Raw genomic sequence first — 18,277 nt, 5'->3', positions numbered from 1 at the left:
AGCAAAAAAAAAGCCCAGGTCCAGATGGCTTCACAGCGGAATTCTACCAAAAATTTAGAGAAGAGCTGACACCTATCCTCCTCAAACTCTTCCAGAAAATTGCAGAGGAAGGTAAACTTCCAAACTCATTCTATGAGGCCACCATCACCCTAATACCAAAACCTGACAAAAATGCCACAAAAAAAGAAAACTACAGGCCAATATCACTGATGAACATAGATGCAAAAATCCTTAACAAAATTCTAGCAATCTGAATCCAACAACACATTAAAAAGATCATACACCATGACCAAGTGGGCTTTATCCCAGGGATGCAAAGATTCTTCAATATTCGCAAATCAATCAATGTAATACACCATATTAACAAATTGAAAAATAAAAGCCACATGATTATCTCAATAGATGCAGAGAAGGCCTTTGACAAAATTCAACATCCATTTATGATAAAAACTCTCCAGAAAGCAGGAATAGAAGGAACATACCTCAACATAATAAAAGCTATATATGACAAACCCACAGCAAACATTATCCTAGATGGTGAAAAATTGAAAGCATTTCCCCTAAAGTCAGGAACAAGACAAGGGTGCCCACTTTCACCACTACTATTCAACATAGTTTTGGAAGTTTTGGACACAACAATCAGTGCATAAAAAGAAATAAAAGGAATCCAAATTGGAAAAGAAGAAGTAAAACTCTGTTTGCAGATGACATGATCCTCTACATAGAAAACCCTAAAGACTCCACCAGGAAATTACTAGAGCTAATCAATGAATATAGTAAAGTTGCAGGATATAAAATCAACACAAGGAAATCCCTTGCACTCCTATACACTAATAATGAGAAAATACAGAAATTAGGAAACAATTCCATTCACCATTGCAACCTAAAGAAACTAAACCTATACATAGAAAACTATAAAACACTGGTGAAAGAAATCAAAGAGGACACTAATAGATGGAGAAATATACCATGTTCATGGATTGGAAGAATCAATATAGTGAAAATGAGTATACTACCCAAAGCAATCTATAGATTCAATGCAATTCCTATCAAGCTACCAACGGTATTATTCACAGGACTAGAACAAATAATTTCACAATTTGTATGGAAATACAAAAAACATCGAATAGCCAAAGCTATCTTGAGAAAGAAGAATGGAACTGGAGGAATCAACCTGCCTGACTTCAGGCTCTACTACAAAGCCACAGTCATCAAGACAGTATGGTACTGCCACAAAGACAGAAAGATAGATCAAGGAACAAAATAGAAAGCCCAGAGATTAACCCACACACCTATGGACACCTTATCTTTGACAAAGGAGGCAAGAATATACAACAGATTAAAGACAATCTCTTTAACAAGTGGTGCTGGGAAAACTGGTCAACCACTTGTAAAAGAATGAAACTAGAACACTTTCTAACACCATACACAAAAATAAACTCAAAATGGATTAAAGATCTAAACGTAAGACCAGAAGCTATAAAACTCCTAGAGAGGAACATAGGCAAAACACTCTCCAACATAAATCACAGCAGGATCCTCTATGACCCACCTCCCAGAATATTGGAAATAAAAGCAAAAATAAACAAATGGAACCTAATTAAAAGCTTCTGCACAACAAAGGAAACTGTAAGCAAGGTGAAAAGACAGCCTTCAGAATGGGAGAAAATAATAGCAAATGAAGCAACTGACAAACAACTAATCTCAAAAATATACAAGCAACTCCTACAGCTCAACTCCAGAAAAATAAATGACCCAATCAAAAAATGGGCCAAAGAACTAAACAGACATTTCTCCAAAGACATACAGATGGCTAACAAACACATGAAAAGATGCTCAACATCACTCATTATCAGAGAAATGCAAATCAAAACCACTATGAGGTATCATTTCACACCAGTCAGAATGGCTGCGATCCAAAGTCTACAAGCAATAAATACTGGAGAGGGTGTGGAGAAAAGAGAACCCTCTTACACTGTTGGTGGGAATGCAAACTAGTACAGCCACTACAGAGAATAGTTTGTAGATTCCTTAAAAAACTGGAAATAGAACTGCCCTATGATCCAGCAATCCCACTGCTGGGCATACAAACTAAGGAAACCAGAATTGAAAGAGACATGTGTACCCCAATGTTCATTGCAGCACTGTTTATAATAGCCAGGACATGGAAGTAACCTAGATGTCCATCAGCAGATGAATGGATAAGAAAGCTGTGGTAAAATACACAATGGAGTATTACTCAGCCATTAAAAAGAATACATTTGAATCAGTTCTAATGAGGTGGATGAAACTGGAGCCTATTATACAGAGTGAAGTAAGCCAGAAAGAAAAACACCAATACAGTATACTAATGCATATATATGGAATTTAGAAAGATGGTAGTGATAACCCTGTATCCAAGACAGCAAAAGAGACACAGATGTATAGAACAGTCTTTTGGACTCTGTGGGAGAGGGAGACAGTGGGATGATTTGGGAGAATGGCATCAAAACATGTATAATGTCATATGTGAAACGAATTGGCAGTCCAGGTTCGATACATGATACAGGATGCTCGGGGCTGGTGCACTGGGATGACCCAGAGGGATGGTATGTGGAGGGAGGTGGGAGGGGGGTTCAGGATGGGGAACACGTGTACACCCATGGTGGATTCATGTTGATGTATGGCAAAACCAATACATTGTAAAGTAATTAGCCTCCAATTAAAATTAATAAATTTATATTAAAAAAAAAACTTACCAGATTTTTATCCACAACAATATACATATCAATGTATCGAGGGAATAATTTGGTATGGCCAGATCTCTGAAAAACATATAACATGAGTCCTGAGAAATTTCCAAAAGTGTATGTTCTATTGAAATTATGTTCAGATAAACTGAGAGGCATGTTGCTACTGATTATATATTAAGGTGATTTTCAAATACAAATTTTAGGTACTATTCAGAAAATTCCAGTCCAAAATATGCCTATTGTTAATAAGAATTTTCAGTGAGAGTCAGTGCTGTATATAATACCCAGGCATAATTTGATTTTTACAATAGCTGATATTAGAAATATTAAGTTTATAACATAAAGTTTTCCTTTCCTTGTGTGCTCATTCAGTGTTGTCCAACTCTTTGTGACCTCATGGACTGTAGCTTGTCAGGCTTCTCTGTCCATAGGATTATCCAGAGAGGAATACTGTAGTGGTTTGCCATTTCCTTCTCCAGGGGATCTTCCCAACCCATGGATCAAACCCATGTTTGTCTCCTGCATTGGCAGGCAGATTCTTTACCACTGGGCCACCAGGGAAGCCTTCCTTTCCTTAGCCTTGTGATCATTTTTCATAGTAATCTTTCATGTGGGCAGATTTTTTTGCTATCAATTATTAGAAACTACTTTTGACAAACCATGGTTTAGAAAAATATTACTAAAGTTTACAATCACTGACTGTTCACTGGAGCCAGGAATGTTATTTATGGCAGCTTACAGGTCTTTGTGGAGGAAGAATTCATCAGTTTGCTTTACACGTACCTTATGCAAGCCACTAACTATTATTATCCATTTCTGAATTCTCATATAACAAAGACTCATTTAGAAATTCAGATCACATATTCACTCAAATTACCAGAATAATTCAGGAAAAGGAAGAATTTACATTAATTATCCAAATGTCCACATATGAAAATTAGCTTTTTGGTTTATATAATCTTATATTCACATATCTGTTTCCAAAATCAATTACCTAAGTTTTTGCTAAACTTTCATCAAACAAGAAGCATAACAAAAAATTTCATTCTGAATCCATCTGAAAAGTCATGAAATGCCATCATGAAAAAGTAAGATAAACTTAAAATTTACAAGTCACCAAATTTTGCTCTGAAAGTATTTTTCATTTTATAAAATTACACAGAATACATTATAATAAGGAGTCCACACTTACTTCTGAACTTTTTCTGACTTTATACTGTGATCTCTCATAGCTGTAAGTGTCATTTTCCAGTAACAGAGGGATAGCACTTATATCATTTTTTTCTTCATAAATCATGTGCATGAATCCTGATACTGACTCAACTGGTTCAAGTGCATATGAGATGTTTTTAAACTGCAGTGTTCCCCTGAATGGTAAAATAATCAAAACAAATCTGAAATTATCCTACTGAACTGTAATTCTAATAAGAAATGTTGGCCAGAAAACAATTTTTTTTACATTTAAAGTCATCTTGGTTTTTCTATTTCTCTCTTTATTCTTTGAGGTATTGTTCTAGAACTGGACAGTAATAACACAGTATATGTCTGGCTTTTTATTACAAATATTCTAATAGAAATATTTTGATTATCTTAAAGAAACCAGTTTTAGTGGCATGCATCTGTCAACATAAAAAAATGCACAACGATAGAGCTGCAAGGTAAGTTTTATTTGGGAGCAAAATGAGGACTGCAGCCCGGGTGATATTACCTCAGATAGCTCTAACTGTTCTAAAGAGGTAGTGGGGAAGAAGAGTTTATATGTGATTTTTGTGAAGGTGGTGTACATGCGATCAAGCACGTATTTTTTGTAGAAAGTTTCTGCTAGTCTCGTGAAGCTTTTGCTAGTCACAGGAAATAGTCATTACCATGAAGGATTTTATTGCTTTTCTAGCTATGAGGAAATACAAAAATTGGGCTCATAAAATCAGCTCCTGAGAATATCTAACTACCTGAAGACCTGTTCTGCCAGTCTTCACAGAGCACAGAGTGCCGCATTTCTGTTCTCAACCCTGAATTCCACTCCTTCAGGGGGTGCAAATTCAGCAGGAGCATACAATCTAATCCTTGTTGAGGTAGATGGCAAGTGCCAATATGTAGGCACATCTACACACATCTATGACACATCTATGTGCTTAAACAGGTTAAGACTTCTACCTAGGTGTTGATGTTCTAACCAAGATTTTAGCCATAGGCACTCTTCTCCTTAGTTTAGGTCCCTTGCTTCTCTTTGAAATCCCTGTATCTCCCCTGATACTTCATGTTCTAAATCATTTGTGTGGCTGAGTTAAAGGTACTATCTGCCTGAGAATGACTGAGCAGAGCCAAAGTATCGGTCAGACTCAGGCATTCCGCATTGTCAATCACTCTAGAAAATTAAGATACCTGCAAAAACATAAAGCAGAGAAGGCAATGGCACCCCACTCCAGTACTCTTGCCTGGAAAATCCCATGGATGGAGGAGCCTGGTAGGCTGCAGTCCATGGGGTCGCTCAGAGTTGGACACGACTGAGCGACTTCACTTTCACTTTTCACTTTCATGCATTGGGGAAAGAAATGGCAACCCACTCCAGTGTTCTTGCCTGGAGAATCCCAGGGATGGGGAGCCTGGTGGGCTGCCATCTATGGGGTCGCACAGAGTCGGACACGACTGAAGCGACTTAGCAGCAGCAGCAGCAAAAACATAAAGAATTTGAGAAAACTAGTATGGAGAGACCCAATCAACACTACCTGTACTCAAGATTGCTCAAAGCCTCAAGCAGCATAGCCTGTTAGAATCAACGTGTAGACTCCCATCTGGAATGGATACTGCCAGGGTGACTAACTTTATTTTGTCAGTAATCCTGGCTCACTCCATAGGAAATTGAAATAATAAAGGTGAGTGGAGAACTAGAAAAAATACTGGAGGATAAATATTACAGTTTAGCAAGATCTAATACTGGCAAAAGGAGTATCTCTAAATAGGTTACAACCTGAGTCCCGAACAAATGTTGAGTGATACAAGAGAATTTGGAAAACCTGCAACATATCCATGATAATTGCAATCCATCTGAGGAAAAAAAAAAAAAAAACACAGAAAAAAAAAAAATGGTTAACTTCTTTTTTAAATGGACATTCCAGATACCTCACTTGTATTTTTTACTTTCACTGCTTAGGACTTTAATATGAATGGCCATGACCCAATGAGTTGTGCCAGGCAGAAATAAGAACTAGTCCAGGTTATTTAATTTCACTGAATGTGTGAAATAACATTCTAAAAATTTCATAATATCTATATTTTAAGGAAAATTCAGAATAAGAAATCTATAACAAAGAAACCTAAGTCTTACCTGAGCTGACAAAGGCTGATGTAAGTCTTACCTGAGCTGACAAGGGCTGATGATGTTGGATGTCATTTTTGTCATAAAAATAAACAACAGAAGCTGAAGATAAAAATGACCTAGGCAGAAATCACAAAAACATGGTCAAATTGTAAACAGAAAACAGATGAAGAAAAAACATCTTAATAATACAAATTTTCTTTTTAAAGGAGGAATTTAAAGTAGTGCCAATTATCTTGGCATATCCAATACTGGTCATTTAAATAAGTTTGGGGCAGAGGGAGGTATTTTAACTACAGTGACATAATACAAAAATGCATGATAATGAACAACCCAAACTGCTAGAAATATCAAACAGTGAAATAAGACAGGTCTCAATTTTCAGCGTAGAACCTTCAAATCCTTGTCATTATTGCTCACTAATTCTAGATTTTAAACTTGAATCTCAAAATTAAAATGTAGGGTTAGGCCAAAATTTTGAAAGATTTTCTTAACATCATTAAAAAATTCACATTCACTAACCTTAACTGTGGTGTTGGAGAAGACTCTTGAGAGTCCCCTGGACTGCAAGGAGGTCAAACCAGTCAATCCTAAAGGAAATCAGTCCTGAATATTCATTGGAAGGACTGATGCTGAAGCTGAAACTCCAATACTTTGGTCACCTGATGTGAAGAACTGACTCATTGGAAAAGACCCTGATGCTGGGAAAGACTGAAGGCAGGAGGAGAAGGGGACGACAGAGGATGATATGGTTGGATGGCATCACCAACTCAATGGACATGAGTTTGAGCAAGCTCCAGGAGTTGGTGATGGACAGGGAAGGCTGGCATGCTGCAGTCCATGGGGTCACAGAGTCGGACACGAGTGAGCAACTGAACTAAACCTTAACTGAATACCAAGTTCTTCTCAATAACCCTGGTCAGAATTTTCTTCCATTCTCCTAATTATACAAAAACTTGACATCATCATCTTCCTGTCAATCATCTGAGTAACTTCCATGTCACCTCACTGTCAGATCCCCTGTACCCATCCTCACTCCTTATCTTTGAGAATGATTGCTTCTTTTGTTCAAAGCAAATCCTCACATCTGTACTATGCATCTTATTCTGTGCCATGTATTGAAGATACATCACTTTATTAGTACTATAATTTCAAGCTCTTCCTCTCTACTGTTTTTATCTTAATACTATTGAGAAGTTTACTGTCATTATTATCATTATTATCCTGAATAACTGTCCCTCAGCCCTGTGTCTTCCTCTCACTATTCCCTACATATTTTCAATTCTCAATAGATTTTATCAAAAGAGTAGTCTACACACAGTTTCTTCACTTTGTCAATTGTTACTCACCCTTAACTGCTCTAGAAAAGATCCATAACCACCAGAATGTCAAATCCAAAAGACAATTTTAAAGTAATCATTGCACTGGACTTCTGGTATCATTTTTAAAACTGTGGCCACTTGGTCTATTCACTTAATTTACATCACACATCACTCATGCTTCTCTTCCTACCTCCTTGACTATTCTAGCTTGATCTCTTTTGGCAGAACCAAAAAGAGAAACACTGGTCTTTCCCAAGATTCCATCCTTAGCCACCTGTATATTTGTAAGCACTCTGTAAGTTCGCATTTTTTTTAATTACTGTTAAATCTATATTGCCAATCTCTCCTTAGAGATTCAAATTCCTATATTTGTATACCTAATGGAAAAAAAAGCCACTTGAATATCTTACAAGCAATGCAAACCAAACTCACCCCTCAGATAAATATCTCCTTCATTAATACCCCTTGTTTTATTACACTAATCCACCAATTTTCTTAAGCAACAACTAAATTATCCAAAATTCCTCACTGTTTCCCAATCATCCTACCAAATCTGTCCTCAAGATCTACTGAATTTTTCTTTCTAGTGCAATGATCATTCTTCAAGCTACTATCATCATGCACTTACACTATTATATAATTAGACATTCCAATTCCATTTTTACCCCCTCAAAAACAGACTATGAGACTGAATGGGCCTATATAAGTACATGCTTAAAAATATTTATGGCTTCTAATATCCTTACCATGGCATTATAGATCTTCTACAATCTGGCTCCTGCCCACTTTTCCAAAATTTTTTACTTTTATCCTAAAAAAATGTCATTCAGTCATTCTCACACCAAATTTCTGCACACCACAAAGTCTATTCTGTATCAACCTGCAGATGATTTCCTCAAAACAGAATACCCCCCAATACTACCCCACTTCTTTTAGAACTAAAGTATCTTTCCTCAAGTCATCTCTTTGCAAAAAAGCCTTCCCTGATTTCCAAAGAATACTATCTACACATTTATCACAATGTTGCATTATAAAACAATTCTTCATTTATCTATTGATGTGTCTGAATACATCTTTATTACAAATTATTTAACTAAGACTACTTGTTTCATTGCTTTTTGTGTGCTTAGGACTTTACCCAAAAACTGACATACAATAGGTATCAAATTTATACACATATCTAATAAACAACTGAATTAAAATGATTCTAGGATAATTATTCTTTTAATCAATACACCAAAAAATTAAAAATTTAAAAGATAAAATAATTACTTACTGCTTTGTGAGATGGACAAAATATGGATTTCCTCCTATTGTAATGACATAAGCCACCTGTACATAAGCATCCAAAAAAAATCAATAATAACACCTACAAAAATTATGCTGAATAATGTTTTTTCTAAGTTATCCTTTTGAGATTGACAAAATTAATAATAATACATAACTATTATATGTGCTTCCATTGCCATGTGGATATTCAAATCTTCAGAATTCTGAATTGAGAACTAGGTGGTAGCATTCCCACATGCCTGCTACTCACCATTACTCACACATCTGAGGAATAAGCTTGCGGATAATCATCTCTAGTCTAAGACACACACCACCAACTCACCATGCCCAAGGTAAATGCCAAGATGTCCACCTCACTTGAGAGAAACCATTTCTTGCTCACTCCCAGCCCTCCTAGAAAGTAAATTTTCCTGTTCATTGGAAGAGACACTTCTAAAAGATAAAACTACAAGAAATGTACTACACCTGTGGCAAGATAACACAATAATTACCACTGCACTTTGCTTCGGAGAAGGCAATGGCACCCCACTCCAGTACTCTTGCCTGGAAAATCCCATGGATGGAGGAGCCTGGTAGGCTGCAGTCCATGGGGTCACTGAGAGTCAGATACAACTGAGCGACTTCACTTTCACTTTTCACTTTCATGCATTGGAGAAGGAAATGGCAACCCACTCCAGTGTTCTTGCCTGGAGAATCCCAGGGACGGGGGAGCCTGGTGGGCTGCCGTCAGTGGGGTCGCACAGAGTCGGACACCACTGAAGTGACTTAGCAGTAGCTGCAGAACTTTGCTTATCGAATGCAAGCAATGAAATTCCTCTGGAAGAGAATGTAGGAGAGAACAGAGGAAGATCACACACATGTCTATGTATTAAATAAATATGATGAAAATAAAGGGGAAAAACAACAACAAAATTAGGATGCAATTAACAAGAAATATACAAAACTGACAGGAAGAAAAATTCCAAAAAGACATCATCCAGAACTTCTACAAACTTTCATACACAAATCCAACTGTTTGGGTTCAATTGTTTTCTCCCTCCATCCAAATTTACATGTGAAACCTAACTTTAGAATGTGACCTTATTCAGAGACAAGGTCTTTACAGAGGTAATCAAGTTAAGGAGAGGCCATTAGTGTGGCCCTAATCCAATGTAAGTGGTATCCTTATAAAAAAAAAGGAAATTTGGACACATTTCACGACCCAGATAATCACGATGGTGTGATCACTCACCTAGAGCCAGAGATCCTGGAATGTGAAGTCAAGAGGGCCTTAGAAAGCATCACTACGAACAAAGCTAGTGGAGGTAATAGAATTCCAGTTGAGCTATTCCAAATCCTGAAAGATGATGCTGTGAAAGTGCTCCACTCAATAGGCCAGCAAATTTGGAAAACTCAGCAGTGCCCACAGGACTGGAAAGGGTCAGTTTTCATTCCAATCCCAGAGAAAGGCAATGCCAAAGAATGCTCAAACTACCACACAATTGCACTCATCTCACACGCTAGTAAAGGAATGCTCAAAATTCTCTAAGCCAGGCTTCAGCAATATGTGAACTGTGAACTTCCTGATGTTCAAGCTGGTTTTAGAAAAGGCAGAGGAACCAGAGATCAAATTGCCAACATTCGCTGGATCATGGAAAAAGCAAGAGAGTTCCAGCAAAACATCTATTTCTGCTTTATTGACTATGCCAAAGCCTTTGACTGTGTGGATCACAATAAACTGTGGAAAATTCTGAAAGAGATGGGAATACCAGACCACCTGATCTGCCTCTTGAGAAATTAGTATGCAGGTCAGGAAGCGACAGTTAGAACTGGACATGGAACAACAGACTGGTTCCAAATAGGAAAAGGAGTTCGTCAAGGCTGTATATTATCACCCTGTTTATTAACTTATATGCAGAGTACATCATGAGAAACGCTGGACTGGAAGAAGCACAAGCTGGAATCAAGATTGCCAGGAGAACTATCAATAATCTCAGATATGCAGATGACACCACCCTTATGGCAGAAAGTGAAGAGGAACTAAACAGCCTCTTGATGAAAGTGAAAGTGAAGAGTGAAAAAGTTGGCTTAAAGCTCAACATTCAGAAAACGAAAATCATGGCATCCCGTCCCATCACTTCATGGGAAATAGATGGGGAAACAGTGGAAACAGTGTCAGACTTTATTTTTCTGGGCTCCAAAATCACTACAGATGGTGACTGCAGCCATGAAATTAAAAGACATTTACTCCTTGGAAGGAAAGTTATGACCAACCTAGAGAGCATATTCAAAAGCAGAGACGTTACTTTGCCAACAAAGGTCCGTCTAGTTAAGGCTATGGTTTTTCCTGTGGTCATGTATAGATGTGAGAGTTGGACTGTGAAGAAGGCTGAGTGCCAAAGAATTGATGCTTTTGAACTGTGGTGTTGGAGAAGACTCTTGAGAGTCCCTTGGACTGCAAAGAGATCCAACCAGTTCATTCTGAAGGAGATCAGCCCTGGGATTTCTTTGGAAGGAATGATGCTAAAACTGAAACTCCAGTACTTTGGCCACCTCATGCAAAGAGTTGACTCATTGGAAAAGACTCTGATGCTGGGAGGGATTGGGGGCAAGAGGAGAAGGGTACGACAGAGGATGAGATGGCTGGATGGCATCACTGACTCGATGAATGTGAGTCTGGGTGAACTCCGGGAGTTGGTGATGGACAAGGAGGCCTGGCGTGCTGGGATTCATGGGGTTGCAAAGAGTCGGACACGACTGAGCGACTGATCTGATCTGATCTGACACAATGGGAGAATCTGCAGTCTCTATAAGCTAATGGCAGAGGCTGGGAACAGATCTGTCCCTCATAGTACTCAAAAAGAACCAATGCTGCCAACATCTTGATCTTGGACTTTTAGCCTCCAAAACTATGAGACAATAAGTTTCTGTCACTTAAGACACATTGTTTGTGTTTCTTTGTTATAGGGGCCTTAGCAAACAAATACACCAACTTTCCCTTTAAAAAAAAAATGATAAAAAATGCTAAAGAACAGGATCAAATTTAAAATAAATAAACAAATAATAGGGAATAACAACAAGCCCACAAGTAATACCTATTAAATAACTTTGATTAAAATTAGAAAATGGAGAATTTCAATAAAAGTGTATAATCTGTAATAAAGAAACAAATTAAAATTGTACAGCAGAAAAAAACCAGTATCTGTTATTAAAAGTTCAGTGAAAGGGTATAAAAGAAGATTAGACTTAGCAGGGGTTAAAATTGGTGACAGGAATACAAGTCAGTAGAAAATACCCATGTTGAAACACAGAGAAAAATGCAAAGAAGAAAACAAGAGAAATGTGACCGATTAAAAATGTCTAGCACTCATGTATTCCCCTCATGGCTCAGACTGTAAAGTGTCTGCCTACAATGAGGGAGACCTGGGTTCGATCCTTGGGTCAGGAAGACCCCCTGGAGAAGAAAATGGCAACCTACTCCAGTATTCTTGCCTGGAAAATCCCATGGATGGAGGAGCCTGGTAGGCTACAGTCCATAGGGTCGCAAAGAGTCGGACATGACTGAGCGACTTCAATTCACTTCACTTCACTCCAACACTCATGCAATTATAATCCAAAAAATAAGGAGAAAGGTAAGACTAAGAAATAACACTTGGAGAATTCACGGTTGACACTTTCAAAGCTTATGAAAGATAACAACTCACAGGGGCAAATTATTATATAATTCCAAAGCAGGATGAACATAAAGAAAGCAAACCTGGGCATGTCATACTCAAAAATTTAAAACAAAATAAAAAGAGAAAACACTCAAAATCAATAAGAGAAAAATGACACATTATGTTCAGAACAATTCTTAATAAATTATGTGACTAACAAAAGGCAATGGAATGACCTCTTCAAAGTATTGAAAGAAAAGTATGAGTACCAGTACTCACCTATATTAAAACTTGTAATAAAGCTACATTAATTAAGGCAGTGGAATATAGGACAATAGGGATAACAGTCCAACAGCCCAGATGATAAAGGGATCAAGGCAACAAGTTGATATAATAATTGTAAATATATATTCACCCAACATAGGAGTACCTAAATACATAAAGCAAATATTAACAAACAAAAAAGGAGGAATTGAGAGTAACACAACATAGGGTTTTTAACCCTTCACTGACATCAATGGACAGATAATAGAGACAGAAAATTAAAATTAATAAGGAAACACTGGCCTTAAATGACACACTATCAAATGAACTTGAGAGATTCTTACAGAAAATTCCATCCAAAAGAAGAATACACTCTTTTCAAGGGCACTAGAAGCATTTCCAGAATAGACCACATACTATGCCAAAAACAAGTCTCAGTAAATTTGAGAAAACTGAAATCAAATCACTCATTTTTTCAGACCACAGAGGTCTGAGACTAGAAATCAGAACAAGAAAAAAAAAAACTGCAAAAAAACACTAGCATGTGGAGTCTGAACAATATGCTACTAAACAACTCATGTATTACAGCAGAAATTAAATAGCAAATCAAAAAATACCTGGATCAAATGAAAATGGAAACAAACTCATCCAAAATACATGAGATGTGGCAAAAGCAGTTCTAAGAGGGACATTTTTAGTAATACGTCTTATCTCAGGAAACAAGAAAAATCTCAAATAAATAATCTAACCTTACACCAAAAGAACTATATAAAAAGAAGAACAAACAACACCCAAAGTTAGTAGAAGGCAAGATATCAAAAAGATCAGAAGAGAAATAAATGACATAGAAATTTTAAAATAAATCAATAAAACTAAGAGCTAGTTATTTGAAAAGATAAATAAAAATCAAAAAACTTTCAGTAAGACTCATCAAGAAAAACAAGAGCCAAAATAAAATCAGAAATAAAAAAGAAGTTCTAACAAACACCCCAGAACTACAAAAAATCATGAGAGTACTGAGAACAATTATACACCAGTAAATTGGACAATCCAGAAGAAATGGATAAATTACTAGAAATGTACAATCTCTCAAGACTAAATCTAACAAACACCTCAGAGCTAGAAAAAATCATAAGAGTACTGAGAACAATTATACACCAGTAAAATAGACAATTAAGAAGAAATGGATAAATTACTAGAAATGTACAATCTCTAAAGACTAAATCAATAAGAAATACAAAATATGAATAGACTGTAATGAACTGAATCGGTAAGTTAAATAAACTCCAAACAAACAAAAGTCCAGGACCAGATGGCTTTATAGGTGAAGCCTACAAAACATTAAAAGAAGACTTAACACCTATCCTTCTCAAAGCACTCACAAATATTAAAGAGAAAGGAACACTCTCTATTTTATTCAATGAGGTATCAGCCTGATACCAAAACCAGACAAAGACACCACAAAAAAGAAAACTATAGAACAATATCACTGATGAACATAGGTGCAAAAATCCTCAACAAAATATTAGCAAAACAAATTAAACAATATATTTTAAAAATCCATACACCAAGATCAAGTGGGATTTATTCCAAAGGTACAAGGATATTTCAATATTTGTAAGTCAAATATCATGATATATCATAATAACAAATTCAAGAGTTTAAAAATTGTGAAATGCAGAAAAAGCTTTTGATAAAACCCAACATCACTATGACACCTCAACATAATAAAGTCCATGTCTGACAAGCCCATAGCTAATATACTCAATCATGAAAATCTGAAAGTTTTTCCTCTAAGATCGGGAACAAAACAAGGATCCTCACTTTCATCACTTTTATTTGACATAGTATTGGAAGTCCTAGTGAAATTAATCAGACAAAAAATAAGTAAAAGGAAATAAAAATGGCAAAAGGACAACTGTTGCTGTTGCATGTAACATGGTATTATATATAGAATATGCTAAAGAGGCTACCAAAAAACTATTAGAAGTAATAAGTGAATTCAGCAAAGTTGCAAGAAAAAAAAACTAATATACAGAAATCTGTTGCATTTCTATACACTGACAAACTATCAGAAATAAAAATTAAGAAAACCATCCAATTTACAACTGCATCAAAAAGAATAAAATACCGAGAAATAAATCTAACCAAGCTGGTAAAAAACCTCTACTCAGAAAACTATAAGACACTGATGAGAGAAACTGAAGATGATATAAACAGATGGAAAGAAACTGTGTACATAGATTATAGGAATTAATATTGTTAAAATGACCATATTACCCAAAGCAATCTACAGATTTAATGCAATCCCTTATCAAAATACCAATGGCATTTTCCACAGAACTAAAATAAATAATTCTAAAATGTTTATGGAACCACAAAAGACCTGAATAGCCAACAATCTTGAGAAAGAATAACAAGACAGGTGATATCACACTCCCTGATTTCAAACTCTATGACACAACTATAGTAACCAAAACGGTATGTTAGTAGCACAAATACAGACACAGAGATCAGAAAACGGAACAGCAAGTCTAGTACTAAACCCACATGTACATGGTCAAGTAATGTATGACAAAGAAGGAGGAACATACAATAGGAAAAAGACAGCCTCTTCAGTAAATTGTGGTAGGAAATGGACAACCACATGGAAAAGAATCGAACTGGACCTCTTTGTCACACCATATACAAAAATAAATTGAAAAATCAATTAAAGACTTAAATGTAAGACCTAAAGCTATAACACTCCCAGAAGAAAACAGAGGCAGTATGCTCACTGACAGTGGTCTTAGCAATATTTTTTAAAATATCTCCTCAGGAAACCAGGGGGGAACAAAATGAACGAATAGGACTATATCAAACTAAAAAGCTTTTCACAGTGCAGGAAACTACTACTAACAAAATGCAAAAGCCTACTGAACAGGAGAAAATATTCACAAAAAATATATATGATAAAGAACCAATATTCAAAGTAGACAAAGAAGTTATACAACTCAACATCTGAAAAGCAAACAACACATTTAAAAAATGGGCAGAATATATGAATAGATAGTTTTTCAAAGAAGACATACAGATGGCCAACAGGCACATGAAAAAATCCTCAACATTACTAATCATCAGGAAATGCTAATCAAAACCATGAGATATCACCTCACACTTATGATAAAAAAGACAAGAGATAACCGTGTGAGAGGATGTGGAGAAAAGAGAACCCTCATACAATGCTGGTTGGAATGTAAACTGGTGCAGCCACTATGTAAAGTACTATAGAGGGTCCTCAAAAACATAAAGACAGAACTAGCATAGGGTCTAGAAATTTCACTTCTGAGTTTTTTCCTGAAGAAAACAAAAACTCTAAGTCAAAAAGATACATGCACCCCATGTTCACTGCAATTATTTACAATAGCCAAGACATGGAAGCAATCTAAGTGCACATCAGTAGACGAATAGATGAAGATATGGTTTTATACACAAAATAGTATTACCCAAAAAGTGAAAATTTGCCATTTACAACATGAATGGACCTACAACACAGTACTAAGTGAAATGAGTCAGACAAAGTCAAGTACCACCTGACTTCTCTTATATGTGGAATATAAAAAACAAAACAAATGAACCAACTGACGCTAAAGCTGAAACTCCAGTACTTCGGCCACCTCATGCGAAGAGTTGATTCATTGGAAAAGACTCTGATGCTGGGAGGGATTGGGGGCAGGAGGAGAAGGGGACGGCAGAGGATGAGATGGCTGGATGGCGTCACTGACTGGATGGACGTGAGTCTGAGTGAACTCTGGGAGTTGGTGATGGACAGGGAGGCCTGGCGTGCTGCGATTCATGGGGTCACAAAGAGTTGGACATGACTGAGTGACTGAACTGAACTGAACTGAAGCTGAGAGACCCACAGATACAGAGAACAAACAGGTAGCTGCCATAGGGAAGAGGGTGATGGGGATGAATGAAATAGGTGAGGGAGATAAACAGATACAAACTTTCAGTTACAAAATAAGTGAGTTATAAGGATGAAATGTACAGTCCGGGGAATACTGTCAATAATATTGTAATGACTTTGTACAGTGATAGATGATAACTAGGTTTATCAAGGTGATCATTTTGTAATGTACAGAAATACTGAATTACTATGTTTTGCACCTGGAACTAACATAATGGTGCAGATAATTATTCTTCAATTTTTAAAATTAACTATAAAATTAAATCTTTATAGACAGAAACTGGGGGGTTGGGGAGGCGAGGGGGAAAAAATTATCATTTGGCCAAAATCTCAAGTTGTGTAACTACCATTAGAGATAATTTTTACCACCATGTACAATCAGAAAATCAGCCAGTTAACAACAGCCACACTCAAATAACTAGCTTCTGAAAGTTTGCAAATCAATAACAACCCCAAGTTTCTAAAAGTCAGCCAATTAGTGACAGCGACAGCTTCTAGACAGGAGTCAGTAAGTGCTTCAATCCACTGAGGAGGATTCTGAAAGTGAGACCAACAAGTAGACTACCTCAACTAATGGCACCAACACAACTGAAAGCCTGTCTATACCTAAACACCCTCCCTTCTGAAAGCCCATGGGTCCCTGAACACTGCTGTTGCTGCTGCTAAGTCGCTTCAGTCGTGTCCGACTCTGTGCGACCCCATAGACGGCAGCCCACCAGGCTCCCCCGTCGCTGGGATTCTCCAGGCAAGAACACTGGAGTGGGTTGCTATTTCCTTCTCCAATGCATGAAAGTGAAAAGTGCAAGTGAAGTCACTCAGTCGCGTCCAACCCTCAGCGACCCCATGGACTGCAGCCCTCCAGGCCCCTCTATCCATGGGACCCTCCAGGCAAGAGTACTGGAGTGGGGTGCCATTGCCTTGGCTTCCCAAAACCTTATATAAGATTAGCTGGCTTTCTTCAGAAAGACTGGGTTTACAATTGGCCCTTACAAGCAAATTGTAAGGTCATCATTTGTTTTGAGTAACATACCAAGCTCAATTTATAGTTTGTTCACAAGTTCACAATCTTTTCAACAGTTCAGCTCTTTTATGATTAGTTATGAGTTTAGACTTCTGACAGTTTCACTGACACAGCTGCAAGATTTTCAATTCAATATTTTCAATTCTTTAAATGTTTTTAAACTATTATCTACATTTTTATTTGCATATATTTAAATCCCAAAATGCCAAAACACAAGTGTAAATCTTGTAATGAATATTTTGGACAGTAGAAATTTCTCAACTGAAGAGAAGTTCCTTTTTGAAGTTCTTTGTGTGGTTTGCAATTGTTCTAAACATCAAACTTGATGGAAAGTCAAATATAAACCTGCATATACTAACGGCTAAGCAAAAGAAATAAATGATTTCCTCATATAATACCAAAGAAGGTGATATAACAAATTTGGGGGATTAAGAAAAATTCAGAGGAAGAAGATAAAAGAAATTGTAGCAGGCACCAGAATAGTTTTTCCCACTGTATATCATCAGTCTTTCTGCCCAAATGACTAAATGCACAACTATCGTAAGTATTTATTTCAAAATTGTAAGCAAATTTTCAAGTGCCAGGTTAAAATCCACTGCGACAGTTAAAGAATGAAACAGCTCCCTTTGCAATTGCAGAAACATGAAAGATGGGCATGTGTCACCTTGTTGGAGCACAGCCATAGCTGCAAGTAATCACTATGCAGAAAAGAAAATTTTCTTTTTGTTTTTGCATAGTATTTTTCTAG

At 36.7% G+C, this 18,277-nt stretch overlaps 1 protein-coding gene across 2 annotated transcripts in view; it reads right to left on the bottom strand.

Annotated features, from left to right (window-relative positions):
- Positions 1-18,277, bottom strand: part of LOC109553349 (disintegrin and metalloproteinase domain-containing protein 5-like) — a 148,998-nt gene that overhangs the window by 128,979 nt on the left and 1,742 nt on the right. For both annotated transcript variants that reach the window (XM_070781456.1, XM_070781457.1), the window contains exons 3-7: positions 8,647-8,702; positions 6,089-6,167; positions 5,701-5,777; positions 3,925-4,099; positions 2,739-2,804 (exon numbers count right to left, since the gene is read on the bottom strand). In XM_070781456.1, the coding sequence (XP_070637557.1) occupies positions 2,739-2,804; positions 3,925-4,099; positions 5,701-5,777; positions 6,089-6,167; positions 8,647-8,702 (453 nt within the window). The remainder of the gene's footprint in view (positions 1-2,738; positions 2,805-3,924; positions 4,100-5,700; positions 5,778-6,088; positions 6,168-8,646; positions 8,703-18,277) is intronic.

The sequence above is a fragment of the Bos indicus genome, chromosome 27, assembly GCF_029378745.1.
Source record: "Bos indicus isolate NIAB-ARS_2022 breed Sahiwal x Tharparkar chromosome 27, NIAB-ARS_B.indTharparkar_mat_pri_1.0, whole genome shotgun sequence".
In the NCBI taxonomy this organism is placed as follows: Eukaryota; Metazoa; Chordata; class Mammalia; order Artiodactyla; family Bovidae; genus Bos; species Bos indicus.
This window is presented reverse-complemented; position numbering and strand designations above follow the sequence as displayed.